The 26398-nt window shown below is 60.1% G+C and overlaps 2 protein-coding genes across 15 annotated transcripts; one reads left to right on the top strand and one right to left on the bottom strand.

Moving 5' to 3' along the window:
• Positions 1-1608: 1608 nt before the first annotated feature.
• Positions 1609-3465, bottom strand: JUNB (JunB proto-oncogene, AP-1 transcription factor subunit). Its single transcript, XM_019427564.2, has one exon. It carries the CDS (start codon positions 3161-3163, stop codon positions 2120-2122), a length of 1044 nt encoding a protein of 347 aa, XP_019283109.1. The 5' UTR covers positions 3164-3465; the 3' UTR covers positions 1609-2119.
• Positions 3466-14206: 10741 nt separating this feature from the next.
• Positions 14207-25378, top strand: HOOK2 (hook microtubule tethering protein 2). 14 transcript variants are annotated; one of them, XM_019427575.2, is made up of 22 exons: positions 14207-14370; positions 14888-14973; positions 15043-15115; positions 16054-16104; positions 16211-16343; positions 16453-16520; positions 16871-16933; positions 17251-17331; positions 17419-17579; positions 17668-17808; positions 19056-19257; positions 19545-19655; positions 19764-19851; positions 20193-20262; positions 20975-21112; positions 21214-21301; positions 21501-21535; positions 24043-24125; positions 24217-24320; positions 24550-24660; positions 24768-24839; positions 24923-25378. In XM_019427575.2, the coding sequence occupies exons 1-22, from the start codon at positions 14326-14328 to the stop codon at positions 25070-25072; spliced, it is 2154 nt and encodes a 717-aa protein (XP_019283120.2). In that variant the 5' UTR covers positions 14207-14325; the 3' UTR covers positions 25073-25378. The 14 variants fall into 14 exon arrangements, 10 of the variants coding, with proteins under 10 accessions (XP_019283120.2, XP_053753150.1, XP_019283119.2 ...); XM_053897175.1 differs by having other exon boundaries at positions 20951-21112; positions 24220-24320; XM_019427574.2 differs by having other exon boundaries at positions 20951-21112.
• Positions 25379-26398: the final 1020 nt, after the last annotated feature.

Raw genomic sequence — 26398 nt, 5'->3', positions numbered from 1 at the left:
TGCCCCACTCTGGGTTGGAAGGGCCGCCGACCTGCCCCTGAGGTGGGTGAGGCTGAGGCTAGGAGGCAGGTGTTAGGAGCAGTGTTCCCAGGGAGTGCAGTTTGATGCTGTGCATGTTCAGGCAAGTGGTTGTGCAGGCTCATTTAATCCACAGACTTATGATTAATAGTACTATTCAGCCTAATAATCCTCCAAGGTCGTTCATCTGGGTCTTGTAATTTATCTACACTCCCTCCCCAAGGCCCTCCGTGGTCTTCCCCAACCTCATCTCCCTATTTCTGGTTCACTCCAATCCAGGCACACTGGCTTCTTGCTGCTTTTTTTTTTGTTTGTTTGTTTGTTTGTTTTTAGTAAGCTGATCTTGTTCTGGCCACAGGAATTTTGCATGTGCTTTTCCCTCTTGCCCAGGATGCTGTTTTCGCCGAGCCTGGATGCAGATCTGAAAAGCTGCATCATTCAAGGTCCATGTTTCCAATCCATTCTTCAAAGCAGCTCACCTCCCCTGCCCCGTCACTACCTCTTTGACCTGTTTTTTTTTTTTTTTTTTTTTTTTTTTTGTCTCTTGCTAGCACTTACCATCTCCGAATCATATTTGCTTGTTTACTGTCTGTCTGCCATGATCCAGGCGGTGTCTCCAGGGCTACGTTGTTCAGTATTTTATAAGTGAATTAATGAATTATCTGTTCTGCCTACCTCACCCCTGCGGTTTCTCAGCCTGTTTTTCTCTGCCGCTCTGGGGGCTTCCGGGTCCGAAGCCGGCTAGACCCTCCTGCTCTCGGCGCACCAGCCACCTTCCCATCCGTCCCAACTGCGGGGGAGGGCGTCCCGCGGGCGGCGCCCGGCGGCCCAAGCAGCCGCCCCGGCAGGACCAGACCTGGCAGTCGCCCCGCTCCCAGCCTGGCACCCGGGAGGGGAAATTGGCAGGCGGGTGCCGCCCTTCCTGGCGGGGGTGGGGGGGGGGGGGTGGGTACCGCGGCGGCAACAACGCGAAGACTGCAACAACCCCCCGCCCGGGTCAGTTCAGATGGAGCGGGCGTGGGCGCGGCGAGGCCCGGACGCCAACCCCAGGGGGCGGGCTCTGGGTTGGCTCCGGGACCAGGAGCGTGGCCCTCCCACCGCGGACGCTCTGGACCCAGGCCTGGGGCTTTCCGGGCCCGAACAGCCGCCTGCCTGGGAAAATCCCGGCCCCCTTCCCGGCGCCGCAGCCCTGCCCGGCAGAGCGGGGGAGGGGATTCCCGGAATCTGCCCGGAGACCGCTGTCGCGTCACTGTACAGAATCGGCCCATGTAGGGGCAGCGCTTCCGCTGCGTCAGCGGGGAAAGCCCCAGCGCGCGCAGCTGGGCGGGGCTGCGCCCGCGCACTGCGCGTCTCGCCCCAGGCCTCCTGCCCCCAGGTGATGGGCGGCTGGACAGCGTCCCCGCCCTGGACCTTCCAACCCCAGAGATCAGGCGACAAGAGAAGGGTTGGACGCCCGGAATAGGGATACAAGATGCTCGGGTAGAGCTGGCGAGGACACAGATACAGGAGGCACAAACAGGAGTGGGGTGGGGGCAGCCCAGTATTCTCCTCCCTCCGCCCGCCCAGCTTGGAAAAAAAAGACAACAGAAATTAATAAAGAACCATTTTTTTTTTTTACTTAAATAGATTCAATAAAAAGTCTGAACAACAAACACACACACACACAAACACGTCTTAAAATAAACTCTTTAGCGACCAAGTGCGTGTTTCTTATCCACAGTACAGTGCAGAGGGGGGAGGACAGGGGGCGGGGGTCCCTTCCCCAGTGTCCCCGCGGGCTTGAGTACCGGGCGGCGGGGCCAGCTCCGCCGCGATCGCCCCCTCCTCCCCTCCCTGTTAAATACACAAATATATTATATTCAATATGAATCGAGTCTGTTTCCAGCAGAAAAAAAAAAAAAAAAAAAAAAACATACAAAAAAAGGTGGAAGGGGGCTTGTAAACGTCGAGGTGGAAGGACTGGGCGCAGAGCGGGCGGGCAGGAGTCCAGTGTGGTTTGCGGTGCCCCGGGGGCCGATGCCCACCGCCTGCCCCCTCGCCCCGTGGGAGGCGTGCGCCCAGTCGTCCAGACTGGGGGGATGTCCGTACGGGGGGGGGGCGCTCAGAAGGCGTGTCCCTTGACCCCGAGCAGCAGCTGGCAGCCGTTGCTGACATGGGTCATGACCTTCTGTTTAAGCTGGGCCACTTGTTCCCGAAGGAGCCCAGCAGTGCTCGACAGCCCCGCGTTCTCGGCCTTGAGTGTCTTCACCTTGTCCTCCAGGCGCGCGATGCGCTCCAGCTTCCGCTTCCGGCACTTGGTGGCCGCCAGCCGGTTCCGCAGCCGCTTGCGCTCCACTTTGATGCGCTCCTGGTCTTCCATATTGATGGGGGACACCGGTGGCGTGGCGTCACGGCTGCGCGCCTCAGGCACGGTCTGCGGTTCCTCCTTGAAGGTGGAAGCGCCGCGGCCCAGACCCAGTTGCGCCGGGTGGCCGCCAGCGAAGGGCGGTGCGTGTGGGAGGTAGCTGATGGTGGCCGTCGGGTACGAGCTCCCAGTCCCGACGGCGGCCCCGGCGCCTCCAGAGGGCGCAGAGGCTGGGGAATAGCTGCTGAGGTTGGTGTAGACGGGAGGAGGCTCCGGGCCGGCGTAGACGCCCCCGGGCCCAGCCGGGGGCCCCGAGCTGGCGCCCAGGGACACGTTGGGGGGCGTCACGTGGTTCATCTTGTGCAGGTCGTCCAGGGCTTTGACAAAGCCGTCAGCGAAGCCCTCCTGCTCCTCGGTGACACCGCCCCCGGCGCCCCCCGCACCTCCGCCGCTGCCTCCCCCGCGGGGGTAAAAGTACTGTCCCGGGGGCGTGGGCGTCGTCGTGATCACACCGTTGCTGTTGGGGACGATCAGGCGCTCCAGCTCTGATGAGGCAAGCTTGAGCGATGCGCCTGTGTCCGAACCTTGGCCGGAAAAGTAGCTGCTGCCACCGCTGCCCTCTGGTCCTGGGCCCCGCGCCCCGGGCGCTTTGAGACTTCGGTAAGGGTCGGCCAGGTTGAGCGCCAGGCTGGGTTTCAGGAGTTTGTAGTCGTGTAGAGAAAGGCCGCCCGGAGCCCGGCCGTATCCCGCTGCTGCGTATGAGTCGTCGTGGTAGAAGGGCTGTTCCATTTTAGTGCACATCCGGGCGGCCCAGGCGGTCTGGGGGGGTCCCTGCGGGGCCGCCCCGGGCCTCGCTGCAGCGAACGGCGCTCTGTCCGCGACGGTGGCTGGACTGGGTATCTGGATGCGCGTTCCCAGGAGCTGGCACCGGCCGGGAGAAGCCAGCCGGCGGCTGTGCGCGGAAGCTCTGCGCGGCTTCTCGAGCCCCTCTGCCCCTGTCTGGCGCGCTCGCTTTCCTGGTGTCGCTTCCCCCTGCTCCCCGCTCCCTGCTGACTCCGACGCTAGCCTGGCGGCGCTCAAGGTCCCGGCAGCTCAGCCTGAGCCACACGCCTTTATACCTCGATTGTCAGCCACGGAAGTGCGCTCCGATTGGCCGTCGCGCGAGCCGGGCCCCCGCGCCCCCCTCCTCCAGCGTGGGGAAGGGGAGGAGGCGGCTCGCGTCACTGTCAGGAAGCGCGTGTCCTTGTAAACAGCGGCCACGGGCTGGGTGGCTCGCCGCGGCTGCAGGGGGGAGGGGCTCAAGGGACCCCGGAGTGCGTGAAGAAAGGGGTGCTGGTCCGAGGCACACAGGGAGGGACTCCAGGGAAGGCGATGATTCCCCTGGATACCAGGAACTGATACAGAGCAAGTGTGTGTATGGGCGGGGGGGGGGGGGGGGGGGGGGGAGAGAAGGGGGGAGGGCTCCAGGGCACACATGAAAAAAGGCCCGAGGGACTCGCAGTATCCGAGGGGGGGGGGGGGTTGGAAGGCTGATAATACACCTGGGAGACCCCACAAAGGTGAGATGGGAGGGTTAGCAGGGTAAATGAGGGAAAGGTAAGGAAATGCCTGATTCAGGAATTGTGTGGGGGTCTTGAGTACAGAGGGTTTGAAGGATTTGACGTTCTACTGGAAGGACTGAACCCAGGAAAAGTGGGGGTGGGGAATCAAAAGGGTAATGGGAGGGGCTAGAGGTTCCATTATGTAAGAAACTAGTAGGGGTCCTGAAGTCCATGGGAGATACTGAGGGCCTCCATAAGGGGAAGAAATTGGGGATGGGAGGGGGCATCTAGATATGTAGAAGGTGAGGTTTCCGGGGTACGCTGAGTCAGGGAAAATACGGGGGTGAGAAGATGGGGACACTATCAGGGGCTGGGGGTCATTGGGGTCATCTGCAAAGCCTTTATGAAGAAGAGTTAAAAGGTTAGGGACACACCTTCAGAGCTGAGATGACAATGACACAGGGTCTCCCGTTGAGACACGAGAGGAGGGGTTTTTGAGGGTTCTGAGGATTTGGATTACTGGATCTTCCATGATTGGCACCCCTTCTTGTGGGTGACTTCTAGGCGCCTGTATACTTTGTTCCCGTCTCAAAGCCCTCCCCCAGTGACCCTGGGCTCGACCGACCCTGCGTCGGCTCCTAGTGCCTGAACCTACCCCGACGGCCGGGGCGCGGTCGCCCAACCCCACTCCTTCCTTAGAAACAGGCTGGGGAAAGAGCGCCGCGGCAGGAAGTGTGGCAACAGCCCCCGGGGGAAGGAGCCCGGCCCTGCCTCCGTCACTCGATTCCTACAGGACCGTGAGCCCCGCCCAGGGTCCGGTCGGGTTCTGCGCCTCCGAAGAGGAACCTGGACGTGCGACCCCGGCCGAGGCCAGGGTGCGCAGAACTCGCCCAGCCCGCCTTGGCCTCCAGTCACTGTACCCCTCTCCCGGCAATGGTTCAGCCCGCGGTGCCCGCAGACGATCACGGAGGCAGGCAGTCCGGGGACGATTCCATTAGCCCGATGGAGGGGGACACACCGGGGCGCGGGGCCTGGTCGCCATGGCAACAGGCCGGAGTCCGCGGGCAGGACTGGGGGCGGGACGGCCCAGGAGTCTCTCCCCGACGCCCCATATAAGGACACAGGAAGGGGTGGGACCAGCGCTGGCCCGGGGCCCCGAGCCAGGACCCGGGAGCCCGGGTATCTGCCAGGTCCCAGGGCGCGCCCGGGCCCCCGGACGGCTAGTCCCGACCAGCCCCGCCGCCGCCCCCGAGGCCCCCACGGCCGCCTCGCTGGGCCCCACCCAGCCGCTCTGGGGCTGCGTCCTGCCGGGCCCGGCCCGGCCCAGCCCGGCAGGTCCCCGCCTGCCCGCGGGCCTGGGTCGGACTTCGCCCCCGGCCCGACAGGGCGCGGAGGGGCGGGCCAATGTCTCGAGGCGCCCCCGGCGCCTGGGCGGGCTGGCACGACTGCCTCCTTCCTCGGGTGGGGTACCCTTCCTTTCCGCCGAGAGGCCCAAGCCCCTCCCCCCACATCCCTAGGGGCCGGGATGCCTCTTCCCTCCAGTGGGCTAGGCGCCCTACTCCTGTGTTAGTCTGGGGGTCCGTCAACCATTCGGAATACCTGAAGTTGGGGTTGTCCCTTCCCTCCCCAGGGTGTCTCCTTCATCTCCATCCAGTCCGAGGAGACCAGAAAATCCAAAGGGAGGGGATCTGCGGGAACCCAGTGCCCCTTCCCCGGTACTGTATGGGAGGTTTAGATGGTGAGGCTCCTAGTTAGACTTAAGGTGGGACTTCCGAGCAGTTAGAATGTGTGCCAATAGGAACAACAGGTGAGAAACTCAGTCTCTCTCTCCCTCTCTGAGAGAGAGAGGCCTCTATGTTCTGGAAAGATAGAAGCTTCGTTAGGGTAGAGACAGGCTGAGGGACGGGGGCTAGCCTGCCTTTGTAAGGCAGGCAGACAGCACGCCAACTATGAGGGAGAGAAGGAAAATGAAAGAGGCAAAAAAGAAACTGAGCTATGTGGGGGCAGGGGGAAGTCCAGCACAGCAGTGGAGTTAGAAAGGAAGGTCCCATGAGAAGCTAGGGGTATCCCCATCTTTGGAGGGTCCTTGTGACCCCTGAGTGCCCCCTCCCCTCCTCCTCTTGCTCGAACTGCTCCCCTAACCCCACCCCGGGCTCAAGGGAGATTCCAGCGGCTGGCCGCTGAGTCTGGCGGGCTTGCTGCCAGGCCTGTGTCTCCCGCCCATGCTAATAACTGCAGCTGACATCTGGCCGGGCCCTGCGGGGGCGCAGCAGGCAGCGTTGGGGGGCTGGGCAGGTCTGGCCTGAGGGCAGCATCTTGGGAAGCCAGCCTGCAGGTCCCAGAGGCCAGGAGGCCAGAGTGAATCAGCGCTGGCCAGTGCTGAGGTTGCCCATGCCAGGGGAGTCCTGGAGAGAGGTGAGGCTGGCCCAGAGAGGGTCGAGACCAGACGGAGGACAAAGATTGGAGCAAGGACAAGTGGATGTGGGGGGGGGGGTGGTGGTCAGGGCAGGGAGAGATGACCAGAGAGACAAACCGGGGGCAGGGTTAGCGTCATGCAGACTAACAGTGAGACTCAGAGACACTTAAGATAGGCAGACAGACTGTGGAATAATAATTATTATTTTAATAGCTGACACTTAACATGGGCCAGGCACTCATTGCCCGCTTCCAGCAACCCAGCAAAGCGCATGCTGTTTGTGTTCCCATTTAACAGACAAGAAAACTGAGACAGGGAGGTAAGGAACTTGCCTGATAGCCCCATAGCTACAAGGGCTGGAGTCAGAATAGAACCTGAGCTGTCCGGCTCCACAGTATTAGCCACTATCCTGCGGATTTTCACAACCAGAGAGGTGTTTATGCTGTGCCAACTGTGTGTCCGGCTCTGCAGGCCATTTCATGAAGGGTCTCCTTTAATCTGGGGAGAAATGGGAGTTGGGCACAGGGCTGAGGGGTGGGGGTGGGGACAGGCTAGCATGGAGTGGGGTCGGGTTCCTCCATGTACTCGGCATGGGTGTTTGAGCAGGGGGTGGGGATTGGGCCAGCAAAGGAGGGCGGGGGCCCAGCCGAGCTGGTACAGCCGGTTCCAGGCCCCTGCCAGTCTCACCCTTGTGGCCTGGGCACCACCCCCTCACGCCGCCCCACTGGCGCCAAGGCCGGCTGTGAGGAGGGTGTAAGGATAGCCCCCTCCCCCACCCAGCCTGGGTGCCCAAACTGGCAGCTGGGTCCTGCCCAGCCCCTGGGCTTCAGATCAGCATCTGGCTGAGGAGTCTGTGCCCAGACTTCTCCAACGCCCTGGGGCCTGGGGCCTGGGGAGCGGAATAAGGAGGAAGTTCACCCACCCCCACCCACAGGTCTCTCTGGGGCTTTTGGCCTTGAGGGACTTCTCCTTCTTATAAATAGCCTGGTGACCCCCTTGCCCCAGCCCCACTGACCAGCCGGAGCCCTCACCAGGAAACTGGGCCGGGGGCTGCCCGTGAGTCAGCCAGTGGGCAGGCCAGGGCGAGAACCCACAAGTCATAGCACCCAGCCTCCCGCGTCCCTGCCCCTGGGTGTGGACAGACAGCTGGGCAGGAAGAGGCTGAGGATCACGGAGGCCCTCCTCCAGGAACCCCTGGCCTGCCAGCCACCTCCCTCCCCCACCTCTGCGGTTTGGGGGTCCCTCACCCCCTCTCCTGGAGAGGAAGCTTCTGGGTTTTCTTGGAAGCAGGAAGGAGAGTCTGGCTCCTCAGGCTGACTCAGCTGGGCATGAGGGGAGTTTCCCACAAAGCTACTTCTGTCCCCCCAACTGCTGGAAAGGTCTTGGGGGGCCTGAACACGGCAGACATCCTGGGTGCCCCCCTCTACAGGGGATGTGGTGAAAATATAGGCCCACACCCCACCAAGGACTGGGCCTGATGAGCTGGGCCTCCTAGGGGAAGTGACAAACAGCAGGGAGGGAGGGAAGTGGGGGGGGGGGCGATGTTTGGAGAGAGGAAGCACCAGGATGCGGAGGGGGGGGGGGCGCGGCGCAGAAACAGGCTGGAAAGCACAGAGACCCACCCACAGCACCTCAGCACGGTCCGGGAGCTTGTGTGTTTCTGTTTGGCCGTGGGTCTGCACGTCGCTGGCCTGTCAGGGCGTGTGAGAGTGCGTGTGAGGCCTGCCTCCTCAGTGCATGCGTCTGTGTGTTGGCCCAGCCCTGCAGGGGTGTGTAGGGACTGTCCGATTTAGGGGACGGGGAGGTGGGTGAGTGTGCATGCATGAAACAGGTTGCGTGTGGCCGACCCATGTTGTTGTTTTGGAGTTCACAGGGCCGACCTGTTCACATCTGGTGTGTGTGTGTGTGTGTGTGTGTGCACGCGCGCGCTAGCCAACAGGTCCTGTCAGGGTGTCCCTGTGCCAGTGTGTTTACGAATGTCCGACTGTGGCTTGTCCGTGCCTCTCTGTGTTGGGCGTGACTGTCTGGCCAGACCATGTCTGTAAATATGTCCGTTTGTCTGCTTGCCTCTGTCTAGTCTGTAGGTGGGTCGGACTTGTGTGTGTTACTGCTGAGGTACTGGGAATCTGCAAGGCTGTGTCTTAGTGTCCTTTGGAGCCTTGGAGGGTGTGGGCAGTGTGTGTGGGTGGCTGGGGCTCTGGGTGATGGCGTATCTGTGTCCTCTCCATAGGCTGAGGTTTGTGTCTCTTGCCTCGGAGTCCCTTTCTGAGCTGGCAGTCTTGGTCGTGTGCGTGTGTGCGCGTGTCTCTTTTTCTTGTGTCAGGATCCGACGGTGGCGTGTGTGTGTGTGTGTGTGTGTGTGTCTAAACATCTCCTGTGCGGCAGTAGAGGTACCTGTGCTGAAAGCGACTGTGTCTTCTTTCTGAGTCTATGGAGATGCGTGTTGCCTGCCTGCGTCCGACACCCAGTTCTTCTAGGTCTCTCTCCTGTCTCGCTGGCCTATCGTGTCAGTCTCGGGGTGAATGTGAGCGTGGCACTCTGTCTACCGGGGTGTGTGCTTCTCGCTGGGAAAGTCAGTGTCTTTCTGTGCGTGTCGTGGTCAGTGTGTCCATCTTGCCTGTGTGCCCACTTGATTTATCCGTCACGCGGGCCCTGCCTGCGGGCTTCTGACCTGCCAGTGTCTTCGCGGGTTGGGCAGCATTTCGGTCTTGCTCCTGAGTCCGCACTGTCACTGCCCTGGGCGTGATAGCTGTCACTGGGTCGGCTTGCCCAGATGTGCGTCTGACCCTGTCAGCGTGTCCCTGCGTGGCAGTCTCTCTGTGGCCAAGGTGACAAGGGTTTGTGTGTCTGGACTGGTCTCTTTCGGGGTGACTGTGTGTGTGTAGTCCCTGTGCCACCCCCTCCCCCAAGTCTGGCCTCCCTGGGCCATGTTTACTCTGCCCCCAGCCGATGATTTCTGCCCTGCCCGGGGAGGGGCTGACCCTCCAGTCTGTCCAGCCAGCAGTCCACAGGATGTTCCCCAGACGCTGTCTCCGCCGACATCCCCTCCCTCTGGCCACCCTTGGGTCAGGACCCAGGCGTCCAGGGCAGCGGGGGTGGGGCTGCAGCGTGGGGTGGGGGGTGGCCTGTCAGGGCCCCGGAATGAGGGTGGGAGGTGGGGAGGCAACGGGCCCAACAGGTTCCGCCTCATTCCTGCCCCGCCTCTCACTTCCTGGGTGCCCGCCTGGGGCAGGGGGTGGACGGGATGAACCCCGTGGCCTCAGCGCGCCTGGGTGGGGCACAGCCCGCCCCGCAAGGACTGGCTTCTGCTGGGCACCTTGACATCCAGGCCTGAGAGACAGGAGGAACCTGGGCCCTCCTCTGCCTGCCAGGCCTCCTCCTACTCCTTTGCCCAGCTCAGGATGCAAAGCGTCCCCTCTGTTATTCACCTAATTCCCACAACAACACAATGGGCCAGGTATAATTATCCCCCATTTTCAGATGGGGAAACTGAGACCGAGGCAGTAATGACCACAGAGGCAGCATTTGAACCCAGTTCTGAATGCTACTCAAGACCCCCCCCCCCGCCCCCCTCAGCCAGCTCATCAACCGCCTTCCTTCCCTTCTCTAAAAATGGTACATGTAGGGTGGAGTGTAAACCCAGGGCCCGTGAGGCCTGGCTCAAGGGGGCGCCCGGCTAGCTCTGAGTCAAAAGGGGCCCCTGTTTGAAATGAATAAGAAAACGGCTTTAACCGTTTCGTCGCCACGATGGGCTCTGCCAAAACTTCCTGTGGGCTGGGGGGGGGGGGGGGGGGGGGGGGAGGGGTGGGAGCTGGGTTCCCGGAGGCTTGGGGGGTGGGGGGAGGCACCTCTAGCGACCTTGGCGAGGTCTGGCTAAGAAAACACCATCTGCCCCCACCCCCCGCCGCCCAGCCCAGGGCCCCCTAGAACTTGGTTCTCAGCCCCCACGGCCTGGAGGGGGTCTCAGAGCCCGGAGCCCCCTCCCCAGGGGCCTGACTCACACTCGGGGAAAGCCGCGAAGGGTGAGTCACGTGGGCGGGGATGGGGGAGCAAGGTCGGTTGCGGCCAAGGGACCCCGCGCTGGCCTGAGTCACGCATGCTCCAGCCTCGCTGACCCCAGCCCCCTTCCCCAGAGACCAGGGGCGGGAAGCGCATTGCCGAAGGACTACGGAGCTGCAGAAAGAGCAGGAGGTGGGGGGGAGGCTGGGGGGCGGGGGGAGGAAGCGAGCGCCAGGCCGCGCGGGAAGCTCCGGTTCCCATGGTAACTGGGGGGTGGTCCTCCCAGCTCCAATGGGGGGAGTTCCTCTCTCGGCAGGGACGGCCCCGGTGCGCCGGGGAAGCCCCCGCGCGCTCTGTCGAGGGGCCACCAGTTTCAGGTCCGCCAGGAAGGGGTTAACGGCGGCCCCCTCCCGGGTTTCACCCGCGCCCAAAGCCCCAGGGGGGGCGGGGCTATGCCCCGCGTGGCCAGCCCCCGTGGCCGCCCACGCACACGCGCACGCAGCTAGCCCATCCCCCCGCCCCGCGCTCGCACGCACGACCGCGTCGGGCTCCACGCATGCAGCGATCCCCGTCGTGTCTCACGTCACGCACGACGCACGCGCCCCCGCAGTGCCGGGAGGGGCCCTTCCAGGCATAGAGCAGTGGGAAGTGGGGCGTCAGATGCCCACTGCGCACATCTCCGCCTCCGCTGGACGTGGTGTCCCGTGTGACTTTGACACCCCCCCCCCCCCACACACACAAGGTCACAAACTCTCTGATGACCCACAGTGTCACACGGACACAGGATACACCTGCCCTACAATGGCACAAGCGTTCAGTACTATAGCCAAACCCCGCAGCAGACGCGGACAGGGTCACCTGTCATTCTTTGTTTACGGAGACAGACAAGGCCATCTCCATACAGAGGTGGCATATATAGGTATACTCATAAGGTCATACCATCACCATCAAGACAAAGTAAGCCACAGATACAAAGTCTTGGACATCAGGACTCCAGTTGCAACACGGCTATGCCTTATCACAGAGATTGTAGGGGCACAGAGACACACGGTGGGGACAGAAACAACAGCCATGCTGTCTCACGGTCATCACAAATAGGGCACACAAGTCAGAGTCAGACAAACCCACAAGGCCACACACAGGGACACTCAGATTGTCAGGGGGGTGTGGAAAAATCAAGGATATACATGCCAGGGTCATGCTGTCACAGAAAGCCACGTGATGGAGAGAAAGGACATGGTCACACAGAAACACAATCTAAAGCCACACTGAAGGACTGATTGTCACACATTCACTTCTCATACAAAAAAAAAAAAAAATGACACAGGAATATAGACACAAAGCAAGGTCGCATATAGAGAAGCGTTGTGCCCCAGTCCCCATCAGCTTCCCCACTCCCATCAAATCCTAGGTAGTCTGTTGCATAAATTCCTAGAGACACACACACACACACACACACACACACACACACACACACAAAGGAGGAGGACAGGATGGGAGTTCCCGGCCAAATGTCAGTCTTTAGTGCAAAAGGCCTGCCAGAGTCCCTCCTCGTATGGAGCATGGTGTCCCCCCAGCAGCTGTGGTCGGCCCTGGGGAAAGGGCATCATTCTCCCAATTGTGTGCACCCAGGGTCCCCGTCCTAGCCCTCATGACTGTGGGTCTCTGCCCAGATGTGAAAGCTGGAGGGGACGGGCCGGGGTCCAGCTGTGGCCGCAGGGAGGGGCTGAGTCACCGGCTTCCCAGCAGTACAACCCAGGCTGGGCCCAGCTGTTCCTGGAAACAGGCAGGAGGGGGTGGGGTCTCCAAGACAGCTGGGGGCTGCCGGCCCCCACCCACACTCTCCGTCCCTACTAATGGAGGCCTCTGGACCATCCCCCAAATTTGGGGGCTCCCTCCACCAAAAATGGAGGCTCGCATCTTTCCGCCAAAATAGGTTTCCTGTCCCGAAACGAGGGCTCGTGACCCCTTTCATTGAATTGAAGGTACCCGGATCCCCCCAACAGTGGGATTCCTTACATCCCGTAATAGAGATTGCTGCTCTTCCCTGCCAACATGGGAGCTTCCTTTCCCCACAAACGTAAGAATCCCTTCCGCCCCAAATGGAGAGTTAATGGATCCTCTCCCAAATTGAGGCACCCAGACCTTTCCTAAAATCTGGGGACTCAGGTCATTGAACATCTAGAAAGCCCATAATCACATTAGGACAATTCCAGTCCATGCCCCAAATATCTGGTTTCCCACATTTTTCTTACACATCAAGATCCCTGCGGCTTTTGCAAATACTGGGTACCCCACACCAAATATCTGGCGGTCACAGCATGTCTCCCAACGTTGGGCAACCGGGCCCTCCCACAAATATTCCTAGCACCCCATCCTTGTAATAGACGTAGTTCCGGCCATCGTCCACTTTTACCTGGGAGCAGCGTGGCCCCATTTCCCCCTACTGGCAGCACCCTTTCCTCCGGTGGGTGCGGGAAGGGGGGAGCCAGCGGCAGTTGTTCCCACGCCCGCCGGAAGGCAGCCCAGTCCGGAAGCCGGCACTGCCGGCCCTTGTCCCCTTCCCTCCTCCCTCTCACCCCGCTCCCAGGGGTTGGAGGCCGAAAACAACGCGGGAAGGAGATATGGGGGTGTAGACGGGCCCGGGAGGCCCTCGCGTGCGTGCGGCCGCGCTTCTGAGTGGGCTGTAACTGGGTATCTGATGGTACAGTGACTGGGCTGCTGTGACGCGGCGTGGCGGCTCCTGTCATCCTGATCAACCCGCTCCAGGACAGGGTCGCGGGTGCCAAACTCTGGGCTGGAGAGAGCAGCGCCCCTCCCCTCAGACCTAGACCCACCCCCAAAGCAGAGCCCGCCCCTCCCTCCAGGTACAGCTAATAACCTCTAATTACTGGTTATTACCTTGCCCGCCTCGTGGGAGAGGAGCTGCCGGGGGTACTCTGGCGCCAAAGGCTGCGGGCCAGGACTACCCCCCCCCCCCCAAGCCACTTAGAACCTCTGTTAACTCCTGCGACCAGGAATTGAAACAGCTCTTGCCACCTAGAGTCGTGGGGAGATTTCAGCCGCCTATATATTTAAATCGCTTAGCGCAGAGTCTGCACACTGTAGACACTCAATAAATGGTGACTGCGATTTTATTAAATACTATTGTTATCGCTTTCCTTTGAGCCCCCTCCACCGCCAAGGCGGGGTCTCAGAAAAGGCACGTTGCTTCCCCGCAGGCTGCGTTCCTGCAGTCTGCGCGCCCCCTGGTGGGCCTGGGGCACTAGGGAGGCCAGGTCCTGCGATCTGAAGCCGGAGGACCTAAGGGGGTTCGGGGCTGGGGAGGGTGGTGCAGGAGAAGCTCTGTGGAAATGGATCCAGACTGGGCAAGGGTGTCTGTACCTCACCCAAGACCTGAGTCCAGCTGATTCATCCTGCCCTCGACCTAGGACCACGCTCGTGTCCCGTTTACCCCTGAGGCAAGACTCCCAAGTGGTGACTTGGGAAGACCCCTTTAGGAGCTCTCCTCGAAATTCGTAGAATGTGTTACGGCCTGCCCCTTCCCCGCGCAAATAAAGGCTCCGGTCATAAGGTGGTTAGGGGCCAGAATTTCTTCCAGCTGAAGAGAGAGGACGTGAAAAAGCCCGTATAGCAGGGTGGGATAGCTCCGCCTCACGAGATGAGGAATTATCCTGAGGTCTCCCGCTACCCTCCCCCCGCCAAAAAGAGCCAAGGAGGAGGGGTAGCGGGTCTGCGCTAGGGATGTGCAAGCTTGGCCCAGACTGACCCCTAGCGGCAGGGCGGGCGCCCAAGTGCTGCCCGGATCCAAGATGGCGGAACTGGAGGTATGATCGGGCGCCGGGTGGAGACCACGTGTCTAGGGCGGGGCCTGCGCCTAGGGGGCGGGGCGGGGCGGCGCTCTAGGCCGAGCGGGAGGTCGGGGCTGCGGGTGCTCGCTGGTGGCGGATCAGAAGGCGGCTGCGGTGGCGGGGCTCCGCGGCCGAGGTCGAATCCGATCGGGAGCCATGAGCGTGGACAAGGCCGAGCTATGCGGGTCTCTGCTCACCTGGGTAGGTCGGGGGCGGGGCCAGGGCCAGGTATGCGCCCGCTCTTCTCGCCTGGGAGCCCTGGCCTTGGTTCGTTCTACCCTTCTGTTCTGGGGCTGGGAGGAGGAAAGGGCCTTCGGCCTGCAGGGCGGTTGGACTCTAGCCTGAGCACCCGCCCCTGTCACGTGGCAGGTCTGCAAGGAAAGAACAGGTGAGGCCCCGCCCCTTCGCGGCTGGGTCACGTGGGTGAGGGCACAGGTGAGCTGGCCTGGTCACGTGGGGCGTGTGGGGACCAGGTGACTCGTGGTTCTGCCCTGGCCCGGTGGCGCGGGGTTTGTTGACCACAAGTGAAGTGAGGCCACGCCCCCTCCAGTCCCAGGTGAGCTGTGGCCACTCCTCCGCGGAGCTGGTTTGCCAAAGCCACAGAGCAGTCCCCGACAACCGTGTGAGGTTCCCGCTGACCGGGAAAGTCAGCGAAAGAGGAGTGGTTCGATTTTTCCCAGGCCCTAACTGCCCATTGCCCTTTCCTCTTCCTCCCCAGTTGCAGACGTTCCATGTCCCGTCCCCCTGTACCAGCCCCCAGGACCTGAGCAGTGGCCTCGCCATAGCCTATGTGCTGAACCAGATGTGAGTGGGGCTGAGGGGGAGGGTCCCGAAAGGGTCCCCCAGCAGCTCATCCCACCTTCTCGCCCCCAGAGATCCTTCCTGGTTCAACGAGACGTGGCTCCAGGGCATCTCAGAGGACCCGGGTCCCAACTGGAGGCTGAAGGTGACAGGTGGACTCATGACTGGGGGACAGACTGGTGAAGAGATCATCAGGGAAGGCTGAGCTAGACATGTCCTGGGTGATGGGTCAGCCAGACACACGTCCTGGGTGATGCACAGACAACTTGGCCAGGAAGAGAGACAGATGTCTGGTGACCAGCCAACTCTCTTCTTTCATGCTCCTAAGGAGCAGGCCTGGGTGTGCCGCAAGGAATGACACAGACAAAAACCTGCACACACGAACATAAACTTCCAGTGGCAATAAGTTCTATGAAGACAATAAAAGCTGGGCCGTGAGAGAGGGCAACTGGGTGGGTGGTTGTCCCCGATGGGCTGATCTCCATGTGAAATTTGGAGGAACAGGGTTCCAGGCACTGGGAACAGCCAGTGCAAGGTTGGGAAGAAGCCTGGTGTATCGAGGAAAGGCAGGGAGGTCAGAATAGAAAACAAGGGGGCAGAAATGGTGGATGAGGTCATCAGGAGCGGGGCAGGCTGGGGCAGGGAGATGGATTCTATTTTAAGTGCTACGCAAAGTCAAGGAAGGATTTTAGCAGAGAGGAAAGACAACCTGGCTTGGGATTTAACAAAGCTCCCCCTGGCTGCTTGGAGAGGAATGCAGAGTAGGCAGCGAGAGTGGAAATGGAGACCCGGTTGGTGCAATAATCCAAGTGAGAGATGAAAATGGCTAGGGCCAGAAGGTGGCAGGGCAGGTGGTGAGACGTGACTGGATTCTGGGGACATGTGAACAAGAAAGGCAGGCAACTAGACAGGTCGCCCCTAGGAGGGAGGACAGAGGACGGTACCAAACAGGGATGAAATGACCAGGAATTGGGAAGTGAGGCAGAGAAAAAAAGGCTGGGGCAGACAGATTCAGAGTGGGGGCTGCTCGGCTCCTTCTGGGGGGCTCTGGGACCCTGGACACAACTCCTTGCACCTCCCTAGGTTAGCAATCTGAAGACAATCTTACAGAGCCTATTGGAGTACTCCCAGGATGTGAGTAACCATAAACAGAATTTAGGAGCTGGGGTTGGGTTGGGAGGAGATGGGTGTCGGTGAGTCCCAATGCCCCCTATTCGCACCCCTACCTCCCTGTCCTCAGGTCCTGGGGCATCCTGTTTTGGAGCAGCACCTTCCAGACGTGAGCCTCATTGGCGAGTTCTCTGACCCAGAAGAGCTTGGCAAGCTGCTTCAGCTGGTGCTTGGCTGTGCCATCAGCTGCGAGAAAAAGCAGGGTATGGGGCGGGGGGGGGGGGGTGGTTAGAGGATCCCCAGGGGAAAACCTGAGAAAATCCTCCTCATCCCGTACCCCCACGTTTCAGTCTTCCCCACCTTGATCCCCAGAGCACATCCAGAGAATCATGACGCTAGAGGAATCAGTTCAGCATGTGGTGATGGAAGCCATCCAGGAGGTAAGTGGGGGTGCCCAATGTGGCAAGGAGCTTCAGGGGAGGAGACATCAGGGCAGAGGCGACTGGGCATGGGCTCTGCCCTGGTAAGTTCTGGGCTCTTCCTGGAACTCAGTTGGCCAGATGCCCCTGTCTCAGGTGTCTGCCAGCTCGAAGTCACCATTTAGCACCCTCAAAGGACCCAGCCTCCCTGCTGGATACACTGCGGGAGGGCAGCCTCTAGATTGGGGTTATTGGGGAGAACTGGCTTTGGGCGCAGGAGGATTGAGAGGTCCGTAGGCTGGATTGTAGAAGCTTTCAAGGCCACACTCAGAGGGCCCAGCTCATCTCACTGTCCTCCCACCTTGCTCCAGCTGATGACCAAAGACACCCCCGACTCCCTGTCACCAGAAACATATGGGAATTTTGATAACCAGGTAAGAGGCGGGGGACCTTGTTAAAGGCCCAAATCCATCACTGATTCTCAGGGCTGCCTAAGGAGGAGGAACCTGTCCTTACGTGTGTAAACCACCTCAATCCCTCAGGGTCCTAGCCTGTTCCCTCGCCAGGTCACCAGTGTCCCCACATCACCTTTCCTTGAGTCCCCTGGGGTCCGAGCCCTCCCTTGGATCTTGAGAGTTTCTTGACTCCTTTCTGCCACTAGAGACGCCAGCCTCCCTTCCCCCAGTCTCCTCCCGTGGACTCCTGACTTCCTTGCCCCTCCCCGCTCCCCCCCCCCCCAATCCCTCCCCAGTCCCGAAGGTACTACTTCCTGAGTGAGGAGGCCGATGAGGGGGATGAGCTGCGGCAGCACTGTCTGGACCTGGAGCGGCAGGTGAGGTTGAGGTTGGCGGAGAGGGAGCGCGGGTTGCTTGCCTCCTTCCCTTCCAGACTCCAGCTCATCTGCGCCTCCTGCTGGCAGCTGGTGCTCCTGTCCGAGGAGAAGCAGAGCCTGGCACAGGAGAACGCGGTGCTTCGGGAACGGGCGGGCCGGCCAGAGGGTGAGGGTGCCACTGGCCTCACTGCTAAGAAGCTGTTGCTGCTGCAGTCCCAGCTGGAGCAGCTGCAGGAGGAGAACTTCAGGTGCGGCGAGCCGGGGTTTGGGCCCCAGGCCAGGGGATGGGCGTGGGCCCAGCCGCCTCGAGTGCCCCCTCCTTCCCTACCCCTCCAGGCTGGAGAACGGCAGGGAAGATGAGCGTCTGCACTGTGCCGAGCTGGAGCGGGAGGTCTCTGAGCTGCAGCAGCGGAACCAGGCACTGACCAGTCTGGCCCAGGAGGCGCAGGCCCTCAAGGATGAGATGGACGAGCTGCGGTGAGTGGTGGGTCCCTGGGTCCCCACCGCCTACTGTCGTTGCCGCAGCGTCCCTCTGATGCCATAGTACCTCAAAACCCCCCAAATGCCCGGTGAACCCTCCCAGTGTCCCCTGGACTCCACAGTGATGGTGCAGTGGGTGGAGTTTTGAGCTGGGCCTGGGGGTGGGGGGGTGGGGGGGGGGTGGGGGGAAACCAGGCAAGGGCAAGGCCGCAGGAGCAGGTTAGAACATTCATAAAGGATGAACTCCCCCACCCCAGTTCTTGCCCTTTCTGCATCTTGCTTTCCCGCAGTCTTGCTTTTAGGAATGTTCTAACCTGTAGCCCCGCCCTTGCCTGGCTCCACCCCCAGGCCCAGCTCTCGAACCCCACTGCACCATCCTGGATTCCACCACGTCCTCTGGGTGCCACCAGGATCCCTGCTTCTATGGTGCCCCCCAGGACCTCATAGTGTGCCCTTTTGAGCCCGCGTTATATTCCCCAGACATTGTAGCATCCCCACGACCCCAGCTACCAGCCCCCCGCCCCCGCTCCAGTGCTGGCCAGGGGCCATCACGCCCCAGGATCCCGTTGTGCCCTCCAGGACCCCCAATGCGATAACTTTGCCACCCCCTTCTTCACCCATCTGTGCCCCTCATGAGAGGACATTTCCTTCTCGTGACTCCACAGCACGCCTGCAATCCCAAAGCACTTGGTGGGTCCCCCCAACACCCACTCCCTCGACTTCACTGTGTCTTCTGTAGCCTCTAAAGGCTCTCCTGTGACCCCCAGCACCCCTGTAATGTTAGAGTGCCTAGAGAATCCCTGCTGCATCTTAAAGGACCACACAGTGCTCTGCCCCGAAGGACCTCACCGTGCCTTCATTTGATCCCATAGCCACCTCGTAACCTCAAAGTGTCCTTGAGGGCTCCTCAGAGCCTCTGGGCCCCATCATTCCCCCTGTAACGCCTCAGTCATTCTATTCACTCCCGCCCCCGAGGAACCCTGATTATGACCCTGGGCTAACAATTGATACTTAGGGCTCCCTCTGTGCCCCCTAAAGACCCCTCCCCCCCCCCCAAAAAAAACCCACCAGGCCCTGGCTGGCTCCTGACCCTCATGGTCCACCACCTTGAACCCCCACATCCCCAGGTGACATGACACCTTCCCCTACCTGGGGGGGTGGGGGTGGGGGGGGGGGTCCTCAGATCCAAGCTGAACCCTGACCGCAGACCCAGGCCTCCTCTCCCGACTTGCCTCCTCCCCCAGGCAGTCCTCTGAGCGTGCCGGGCAGCTGGAGGCCACGCTGAGCAGCTGCCGGCGCCGCCTGGGTGAGCTGCGGGAGCTGAGGCGGCAGGTGCGGCAGCTGGAGGAGCGGAACGCGGGCCATGCCGAGCGCACACGGCAGCTGGAGGACGAGCTACGCCGGGCCGGCTCACTGCGTGCCCAGCTCGAGGCACAGCGACGACAGGTGCGGCAGGGATCAGGGCAGAGCCCGGAGGGCGTGGTGCTCTAGGCCGCTGGACCCCTCGCCCCTTTCGCTTTGGCGGGTCCTCAGCGTGCTGCCGAGCCCCTAGCCTCCCGCCTCGTTTATATGTAGGTACCCGCCCTTCGGGCAGGCCAGCTCCTCCCTAGGCTTGTAAGCCCCGCCCCTCCAAGTTCTCTGGGTCCGGTCCCGCGGGGCCCGATGCCTTCACCTTGTATTCAGTCCCTGCCCCTCCTCCAAACCCCGCTTTCTCACCCCTCCTCGGTGTTCAGGTTCAGGAACTTCAGGGCCAGCGACAGGAGGAGGCCATGAAGGCCGAGAAGTGGCTATTCGAGTGTCGAAACCTGGAGGAAAAGTATGAGTTGGTGACAAAGGAGAAGGAGGTGAGGCCGAAGTCCCGCGTCCAAGCCCCACCCTGTCCATCTTAGCATAGCCCAATCCCCAGGAAGCCAACCCTGCCTCAAGTGGCGTCTTGCACCCCGTCCCTCCAGCGGCTGCTGGCAGAGCGGGACTCCCTGCGGGAGGCCAATGAGGAACTGCGCTGCGCCCAGCTGCAGCCTCGGGGGCTGACCCAGGCCGGTGAGTTGGAGGCCTGTCATCCTAAGGGCCTGGGGCACGGGTAGCCTAAGGTGCCGTTAGGGCAGACAGAAAAGGCGTCCCAGGCCTTGTCCAGGCCGGGGACAGATCTAGGCCACCTCGGAGACAGGCTAGAACGGAAAGAAATGGCAGGGGCCGTCCCCGGGGATCAGGGCAAACTCGGGGCGAGCATCACTGCCCGCTGTCAGGTTGGGGGGTGAGGCTTATGTTAACCCAGTCTTTTGGTTGAACTTGAGTCCTCAAAGATGACTCTTGGAAAGTGAACCCTAGGGATGGGGGCAGGAGCTGTGCAGCAACCTGAAGACATTTCCCACACTCTCCAGACCCTTCGCTGGATCCCACCTCACCAGCTGTGGAAAACTTGGCAGCAGAGATCCTACCTGCGGAGCTGAGGTATCCTGGGGTCGCTCCGAGGTCTAGCTGCACCCAGAGCTCACCCTCAGCTCCGCCCCCAGTGCAGGCACCTACTACTAGCCTGGCCTGCTGTGTTGGGTTCCCAAGTCCTCCCCTGGCTCCTGGGCCCACTCACTCCTAATTCTGCCCTTATTTGGCCGGAGCTCTAGCCCTATTGCCTAGAGGCAAGCCCTCCAGCCCCAGCTTGCCTCTCGGGGATCCATCCTCAGTGCGCAAATTAGGTCCAACCCATCTGGCTCCACCCACCGAACAAAAAATCCTACCCTCAGCCCTGCTCACCGTCGGACTCTGCCCCCAGGGCATAGCCCTGTCCTCAGTGTAGACCCTGTTAGGTGCAGTGCCCTCTGTCCTGCCCCGATGAACTCCCCCACCCCAGTTTCTTCCCCTTTCTGCGTCTTGCTTTCCCGCAGTCTTGCTTTTAGGAAGGTTCTAACCTGCTCCTGTAGCCCCGCCCTCGCCTGGCTCCACCCCCAGGCCCAGCTCAAAACCCCTCCCATTTTGGTTCCCCAGCGCTCTGCCCACCCACGCCTAGGCCGGGCCCCCAGTACTCTGACCCTTCCCTAGGATCTAACGGGGCTCTTCCCCGGGGCTCTGTCCCTCTGCTAGCCCTGTCCGCCCAGTCTCCCCGCCAGAGCCCCGGCGGGCCTGCGGGCTGACCTGTCTCCAGCCCTGCTCACTCCCCGGTCGGCAGGGAGACGCTCCTGCGGCTTCAGCTGGAGAACAAGCAGCTGTGCCAGCAGGAGGCGGCCTACCGGGAGCGGCAGGAGGAGCTGCAGCGCCACCTGGAGGAGGCCAACCGCGCGCGCCACGGGCTGGAGACGCAGCTGCGGTGAGGACCCGTGGGGGGGGGGGTGGTGGTCCGCGTGGAGGGGGCGTGGGGTGCGGGGCGGAGGGCGGGCGCAGGCACTGAGCGGCCCCGCACTCCTGCAGGCTGAACCAGCAGCAGCTGTTGGAGCTGCGGGCCCAGGTGGAGGACTTACAGAAGGCCTTGCAAGAGCAGGGGGGCAAGACGGAGGATGTGAGTGCCCACCTCCTCCCTGCCTGGCCCTCCCTCGTGCCCCCCAGTAACCCTCCTCTCTCTCCTCCCTGCTGCTCGATGCCCCCTGCAGTCCATCGTAAGTACCGTGGGCCCAGGGTGGCACCCTCTACCCTCACCCCAAGATGGAGTTGGGACGTCTGGACCCCCCATTCACCCAGTGCCTGTTCTCTCCCCCCAGTCCACCCTACTGAAGAGGAAGCTGGAGGAGCATCTGTGAGTCCCAGCGGGAGGGCACTCGGGTGGAAGGAGAGTCTGGGGCACAGGTGCGGGGGACACTGGGTGTCTTATGAGGAGAAGCAGGAAGCCGAAACATAGAAGGTTCAGATCAAGAAGGGTCTCATGAGCCAAAGGAAGGAGTAAGAACTGTTTTGGGGGAACAATGGGGAGCCATGGAGGGAATTTCAGTAAGGTAGCATGACCAAATGACAGTTGCCTTTTACTTTTTCATTTCATTTTATTTTAATGTTTGTTTATTTTGAGAGGGAGAGAGACAGAGAATGAGCAGGGGAGGGGCAGAGAGAGAGGGAGACACAGAATCCGAAGCAGGCTCCAGGCTCTGAGCTGTCAGCACAGAGCCCGACATGGGGCTCGAACTCACGAACCGTGAGATCATGACCTGAGCGAAGTTGGGCACTCAACCGACTGAGTCACCCAGGTGCCCCCTTTTTTCATAAAAAAAAAAAAGAAAAAAAAAAAAAAGAAACTAAACTGGGGGCTCCTGACTGGCTCAGTTGGTAGAGCATGTGACTCCTGATCTCAGGGTCATGGGTTCGAGCCCTACATTGAGTGCAGAGATTAGTAAAAATTAAAGTAAACTTACAAACTGTTTGGGGGTAGGGCGCCTGGGTGGCTCATTGGATTAGACATGCAACTTAACTTAGGCTCAGGTCATCATCTCACAGTTCATGAGTTTGAGCCCCATGTCCGGCTCTATGCTGACAGCTCAGAGACAGGAGCCTGCTTCAGGTTCTGTGTCTCTGTGTCTCCCTCTCTCTCTGCTCCTCCCCTGCTCATGCTCTGTCTCAAAATCAAATAAACATTAAAAAAAAATTTAATAAAAAAATATTTTGGGGTGCCTGGGTGGCCCAGTTGGTTAAGCACCCAACTCGGTTTTGGCTCAGGTCATGATCTCACAATGATGAGATGAAGCCCCACATTGGGCTCTCCACTGACAACACAGAGCCTGCTTGGGATTTTCTCTCTCCCTCTCTCTCTGCATCTCTCTCTGTCTCAAAATAAATAAATAAACTTGGAAAAATTAAAAAAAAAACTACCTTAAGTAGCTATTACATTCATACCTTAAAAACCAAAATATAGGGTGCCTGGGTGGCTCAATTGGTTAAAGCATCTGACTTCGGCTCAGGCCACGACCTCATAGTTCATGAGTTCGAGCCCCACATCAAGCTTTGCACTGACAGTGCAGAGCCTGCTTGGGATTCTCTCTCCCTCTCTCTCTGCCCCTATCCTGCTTGCTCGCTCTCTCTCTGTCTCTCAAAACAAATTTTATTAAAAATAGATATATAGAGATCTATATACTGAGCAATATAGAGAGAAGGGGTATACCTCTTAGTCCCCCCCATTGACTCAGTTTCCACCCCACCCCCATTCATATTAGTTTATTACAACAATCCTTACAAAGTTTTTTAAGCACATGCAAGTGAATATGAATATACATTTTTATTCTGATTCCTTAGTTACGTGAAAGGTAACGGGCTATCTGCTAGTCTGCACTTGGCTTCTCCTCCTTAAGAAGACGGCTGGGGAACGTCGCCCTATGAATTGGTTTTTGTTGCCTTTGTCAACTGGGGGTCCGTGGGGAAATCGGGCCTTCCAGAAAATGACTTGTGTGACCCATCTCAGTTCCACCAAAGATGGAGTGTAGCCTGCGCCCACCGGGAGCACGGAAAAAGTTATTTCCTTACAGAGGATGGCTATATGGAAACATTAGGGCTTGATTCACCTGTAAAATTCCAATCCAGAAGGGCTGGCCTGTAGCCTTTTTTTTGCGAAGGGCCTCACGTGTTTAAGTCATCCTAGGTATCTGCGGTTGCCAACAGTGCAGCAGAGTAAAACCTTGCACACGCCTCATTTCGCTTGTGTGCGAATTTATCACGAAAGTGGAATTGGTGGCTCAGAGGGCACGTGCCTTGGTAACCTGAGACATAGCCCAGGTTTCTCTATTAGGTCTTTCTACTATGTTCCATATCCAGTGCACGATAATAATAATAATCATCATCATCATCATCATCATCATCATCTCACTGGCAGGGGGCGTTATCAGATCCTTCGGCTTTTGCGGCAGGCAGCAGAACTGTAGCTTTTTACCTGGCGTTTCTTTTGGTCGGAAGACATTTGCCTGCTAGAAAGATCCCTGGCTGCTGGGTGGAGAAAGGAATTGAGATTGAGTGTAGAAGAGGCCGGCAAGGGGTGATGGTGCCCGTGCCAGTAGGCGGGCCGGGGCGCGGAGAGGAGTGGACACACGGGGGGGGGGCTGGCCCAGGGGCCACCGGACTAGGGGGTGTGGAAGGTTGTGACTCCAGCGGCTGAGCAGATGGTGGGACCAGGGCACGCGGCTTCTGTGCTCGGGGCGTGGGGCACACAGAGGGATCTCTGCAGCCGGGCAGGCGCGTGTTGGCCGGCCGGTTAGGCTGTGGCCACCGGTGGGAGGAAGGGAAGGGGGCCCGGAGGTCAGCCTGCGGCTCGCCTTCCTCCGTCCGCAGGCAGAAGCTGCATGAGGCAGATCTGGAGCTGCAGCGGAAGCGAGAGTATATCGAGGAGCTGGAGCCCCCCGCTGACAGCAGCAGTGAGTGGGCCTCAGCGGCTGCGTGGGTTTTGGGGGGGGGGGGCGCCAAGCTTGGCCGGGAGCTGAGGGGTCACCTTGCCCCCCCCCCCAGCAGCCCGGCGTATCGAGGAGCTGCAGCACAGCCTGCAGAAGAAGGACGCGGACCTGCGGGCCATGGAAGAGCGGTACCGCCGCTACGTGGACAAAGCGCGCACGGTGAGGACACCGGGTGCTCCGTGGGCCTCCTGCCGAGGCTGCCGCGTCCCACTGAGTCGCGCCTCCCGCCAGCGTGCACCCCTGTGCCCTCCACTTCCGCCCTTGCCGCACCCCATGGTATCACAGACTCCTGCACCACCGCCGTGAGCCGTCACCCTGAACACGGCCCAACACATCCAGGGGCCTGAAAGGCCAAGGTCACCCTGGCTGTGTCTTCCCCGACCCCTAGGTCATACAGACCCTGGAACCCAAACAGCGGCCACCCGGAGGGGCACCCCCAGAACTTCACACCCTGAGGACGCAGCTCCGGGAGCGGGACGTCCGCATCCGACACCTGGAGGTAGGCGTCCTCATCCCTTCTCGCTGTCGCTGCCCACCCTGCCCGCCCCCCCCCCTCAACCTCCTGCCCCAGCATATCCGGGCCCTTGACTCTTGCCTCTTTGGCAGATGGACTTTGAGAAGAGTCGAAGCCAGCGGGAGCAGGAAGAAAAGCTGCTCATCAGTGCCTGGTACAATATGGTGAGTGCTCGTCCCCACGGCCGGAGTACTAGGGTGTGCCGTGGGCTCACTCGACCCCAACCGTGCCCCCTTCCTCCCTCCAGGGCATGGCTCTGCAGCAGCGAGCTGGGGAGGAGCGGGCACCTGCCCATGCCCAGTCATTTCTGGCACAGCAGCGGCTGGCCACCAACACTCGCCGTGGCCCGCTGGGACGTCTAGCATCCCTGAACATGCGTTCCACTGACAAACACTGACGGACCTCAGGATCCTGCCCCTGCCCAGCCAGTCAGGGCTCAGCGCCCCCTGGATCCCCTCACCTCACATGAGGCCCAGCATCGGGAAGGCCTCAGTCAGCTGCTTGAGAGTCTGGAGGTCATGACTTCTGCCCTTTGTTCCCTCAGCTGGGGCAAGAGTGCAGGATAGGGCAGGAGGCAGGGATAGGCCTGTTCTTTTTAGCAATGTGATTCTTATCCTTGATTTTCAACCTGGGGTTAATGAGATGCCAGGGGAGAGAGTGATTTTATATTTGAGAAGACAAATAATAAACATTTTCAATCTGCCCTGGCCGGACTCTGGGCACTGAGGGGAGGGAGAGAAGATGGGCCAGGGACTCAAATCATTGCTTTTAGAAAGGCCTGGCTTGTGTTCTTACTAAAGCACGCGTGACGGATAGTACACACGGGGAGGTGAGAGTCATGTTTGTGTCTGTGTAACTGCAGGTGTGGTAGTTTTTCAGGAGGCTTCGGACAAAAGTCCCTGCCTTATGAAGCTGTCATTTCTAATGAAGGGAGACAGACAATAAACAAAATAGATGAAGGGAAAGTTTGATGGGAGGAGTGCCGCAGAGAAAAATAAAGCAGACAGAAGTGATGGGGATGGAGATGTGGATTTGGGAGGTGGTGGTTTTAAGTAGAAGTCCCACAGAAGAGGCCTTACCAAGGAAGTGAGATAATTTAAGTAGAGACCTAAAGGAGGTGAGAGAGGGGCCATGTAGGTATCTGGGAAAGAATGACCCAGCTAGAGGGAACAGCACATGCATGAGGCTGTGAGATGAGGCCTTGCTTGGTGAGAAGGCCAGTGTGGAGTGAATGAGGGAAAGGGAAAAGATGTGAGGGCAGGGAGGACTTTAGCTTTTATTCTAAGGGGGATGGGAGCCATGGAGGAGTCTAAGGGAAGGAGGGATATTACGTGACTCAGGTGTTCACAGGCTCTCAGGCTGCTGTGGAAGAGACAGACTGGGGGGTGGGGGTTAGGGCCAGAGCTGGGAGACCAGGGCAGAGAGATCAGTGGTCCAGGTGGGTAGGTGGGTGACACTGGGGGCTCTGGCTAAGGAGGGGGTCCTAGAAGAATGGGAAATGGTTGGATTGTGGATACAGTTGGAAGGCGGAGCTGATAGGATTTGCTGCTGGGTTGACGGGTGGGGGGAGTAAGAGAAAGAGTTGAAGAGGGCTCTTTTTTAATGTTTATTTTTGAAAGAGAGAGCATGAGTGGGGAAGGGGCAGAGAGAGAGAGAGGGGAACACAGGATCAGAAGTGGGTTCCACACTGACGGCACAGAGCCCAATACCGGGCTCAAACTCC

This window comes from Panthera pardus, unplaced genomic scaffold (assembly GCF_024362965.1).
Source record: "Panthera pardus isolate Hobbes unplaced genomic scaffold, ASM2436296v1 HiC_scaffold_8, whole genome shotgun sequence".
Taxonomy (NCBI): domain Eukaryota; kingdom Metazoa; phylum Chordata; class Mammalia; order Carnivora; family Felidae; genus Panthera; species Panthera pardus.
Note: the sequence above shows the minus strand (reverse complement) of the source record. Positions and strands in the feature narration are given on the sequence as shown.

Bases quoted from the DNA above. Each gene is read 5' to 3' on its own strand.
- JUNB (XM_019427564.2), bottom strand. From the start codon at position 3,163: ATGTGCACTAAAATGGAACAGCCCTTCTACCACGACGACTCATACGCA.
- HOOK2 (XM_019427574.2), top strand. From the start codon at position 14,326: ATGAGCGTGGACAAGGCCGAGCTATGCGGGTCTCTGCTCACCTGG. The intron at 15,116-16,053 runs GTGACAGGTGGA...GCACCTCCCTAG, and splicing joins GTCCCAACTGGAGGCTGAAG to GTTAGCAATCTGAAGACAAT. The intron at 17,332-17,418 runs GTGAGGTTGAGG...TCCTGCTGGCAG, and splicing joins GTCTGGACCTGGAGCGGCAG to CTGGTGCTCCTGTCCGAGGA.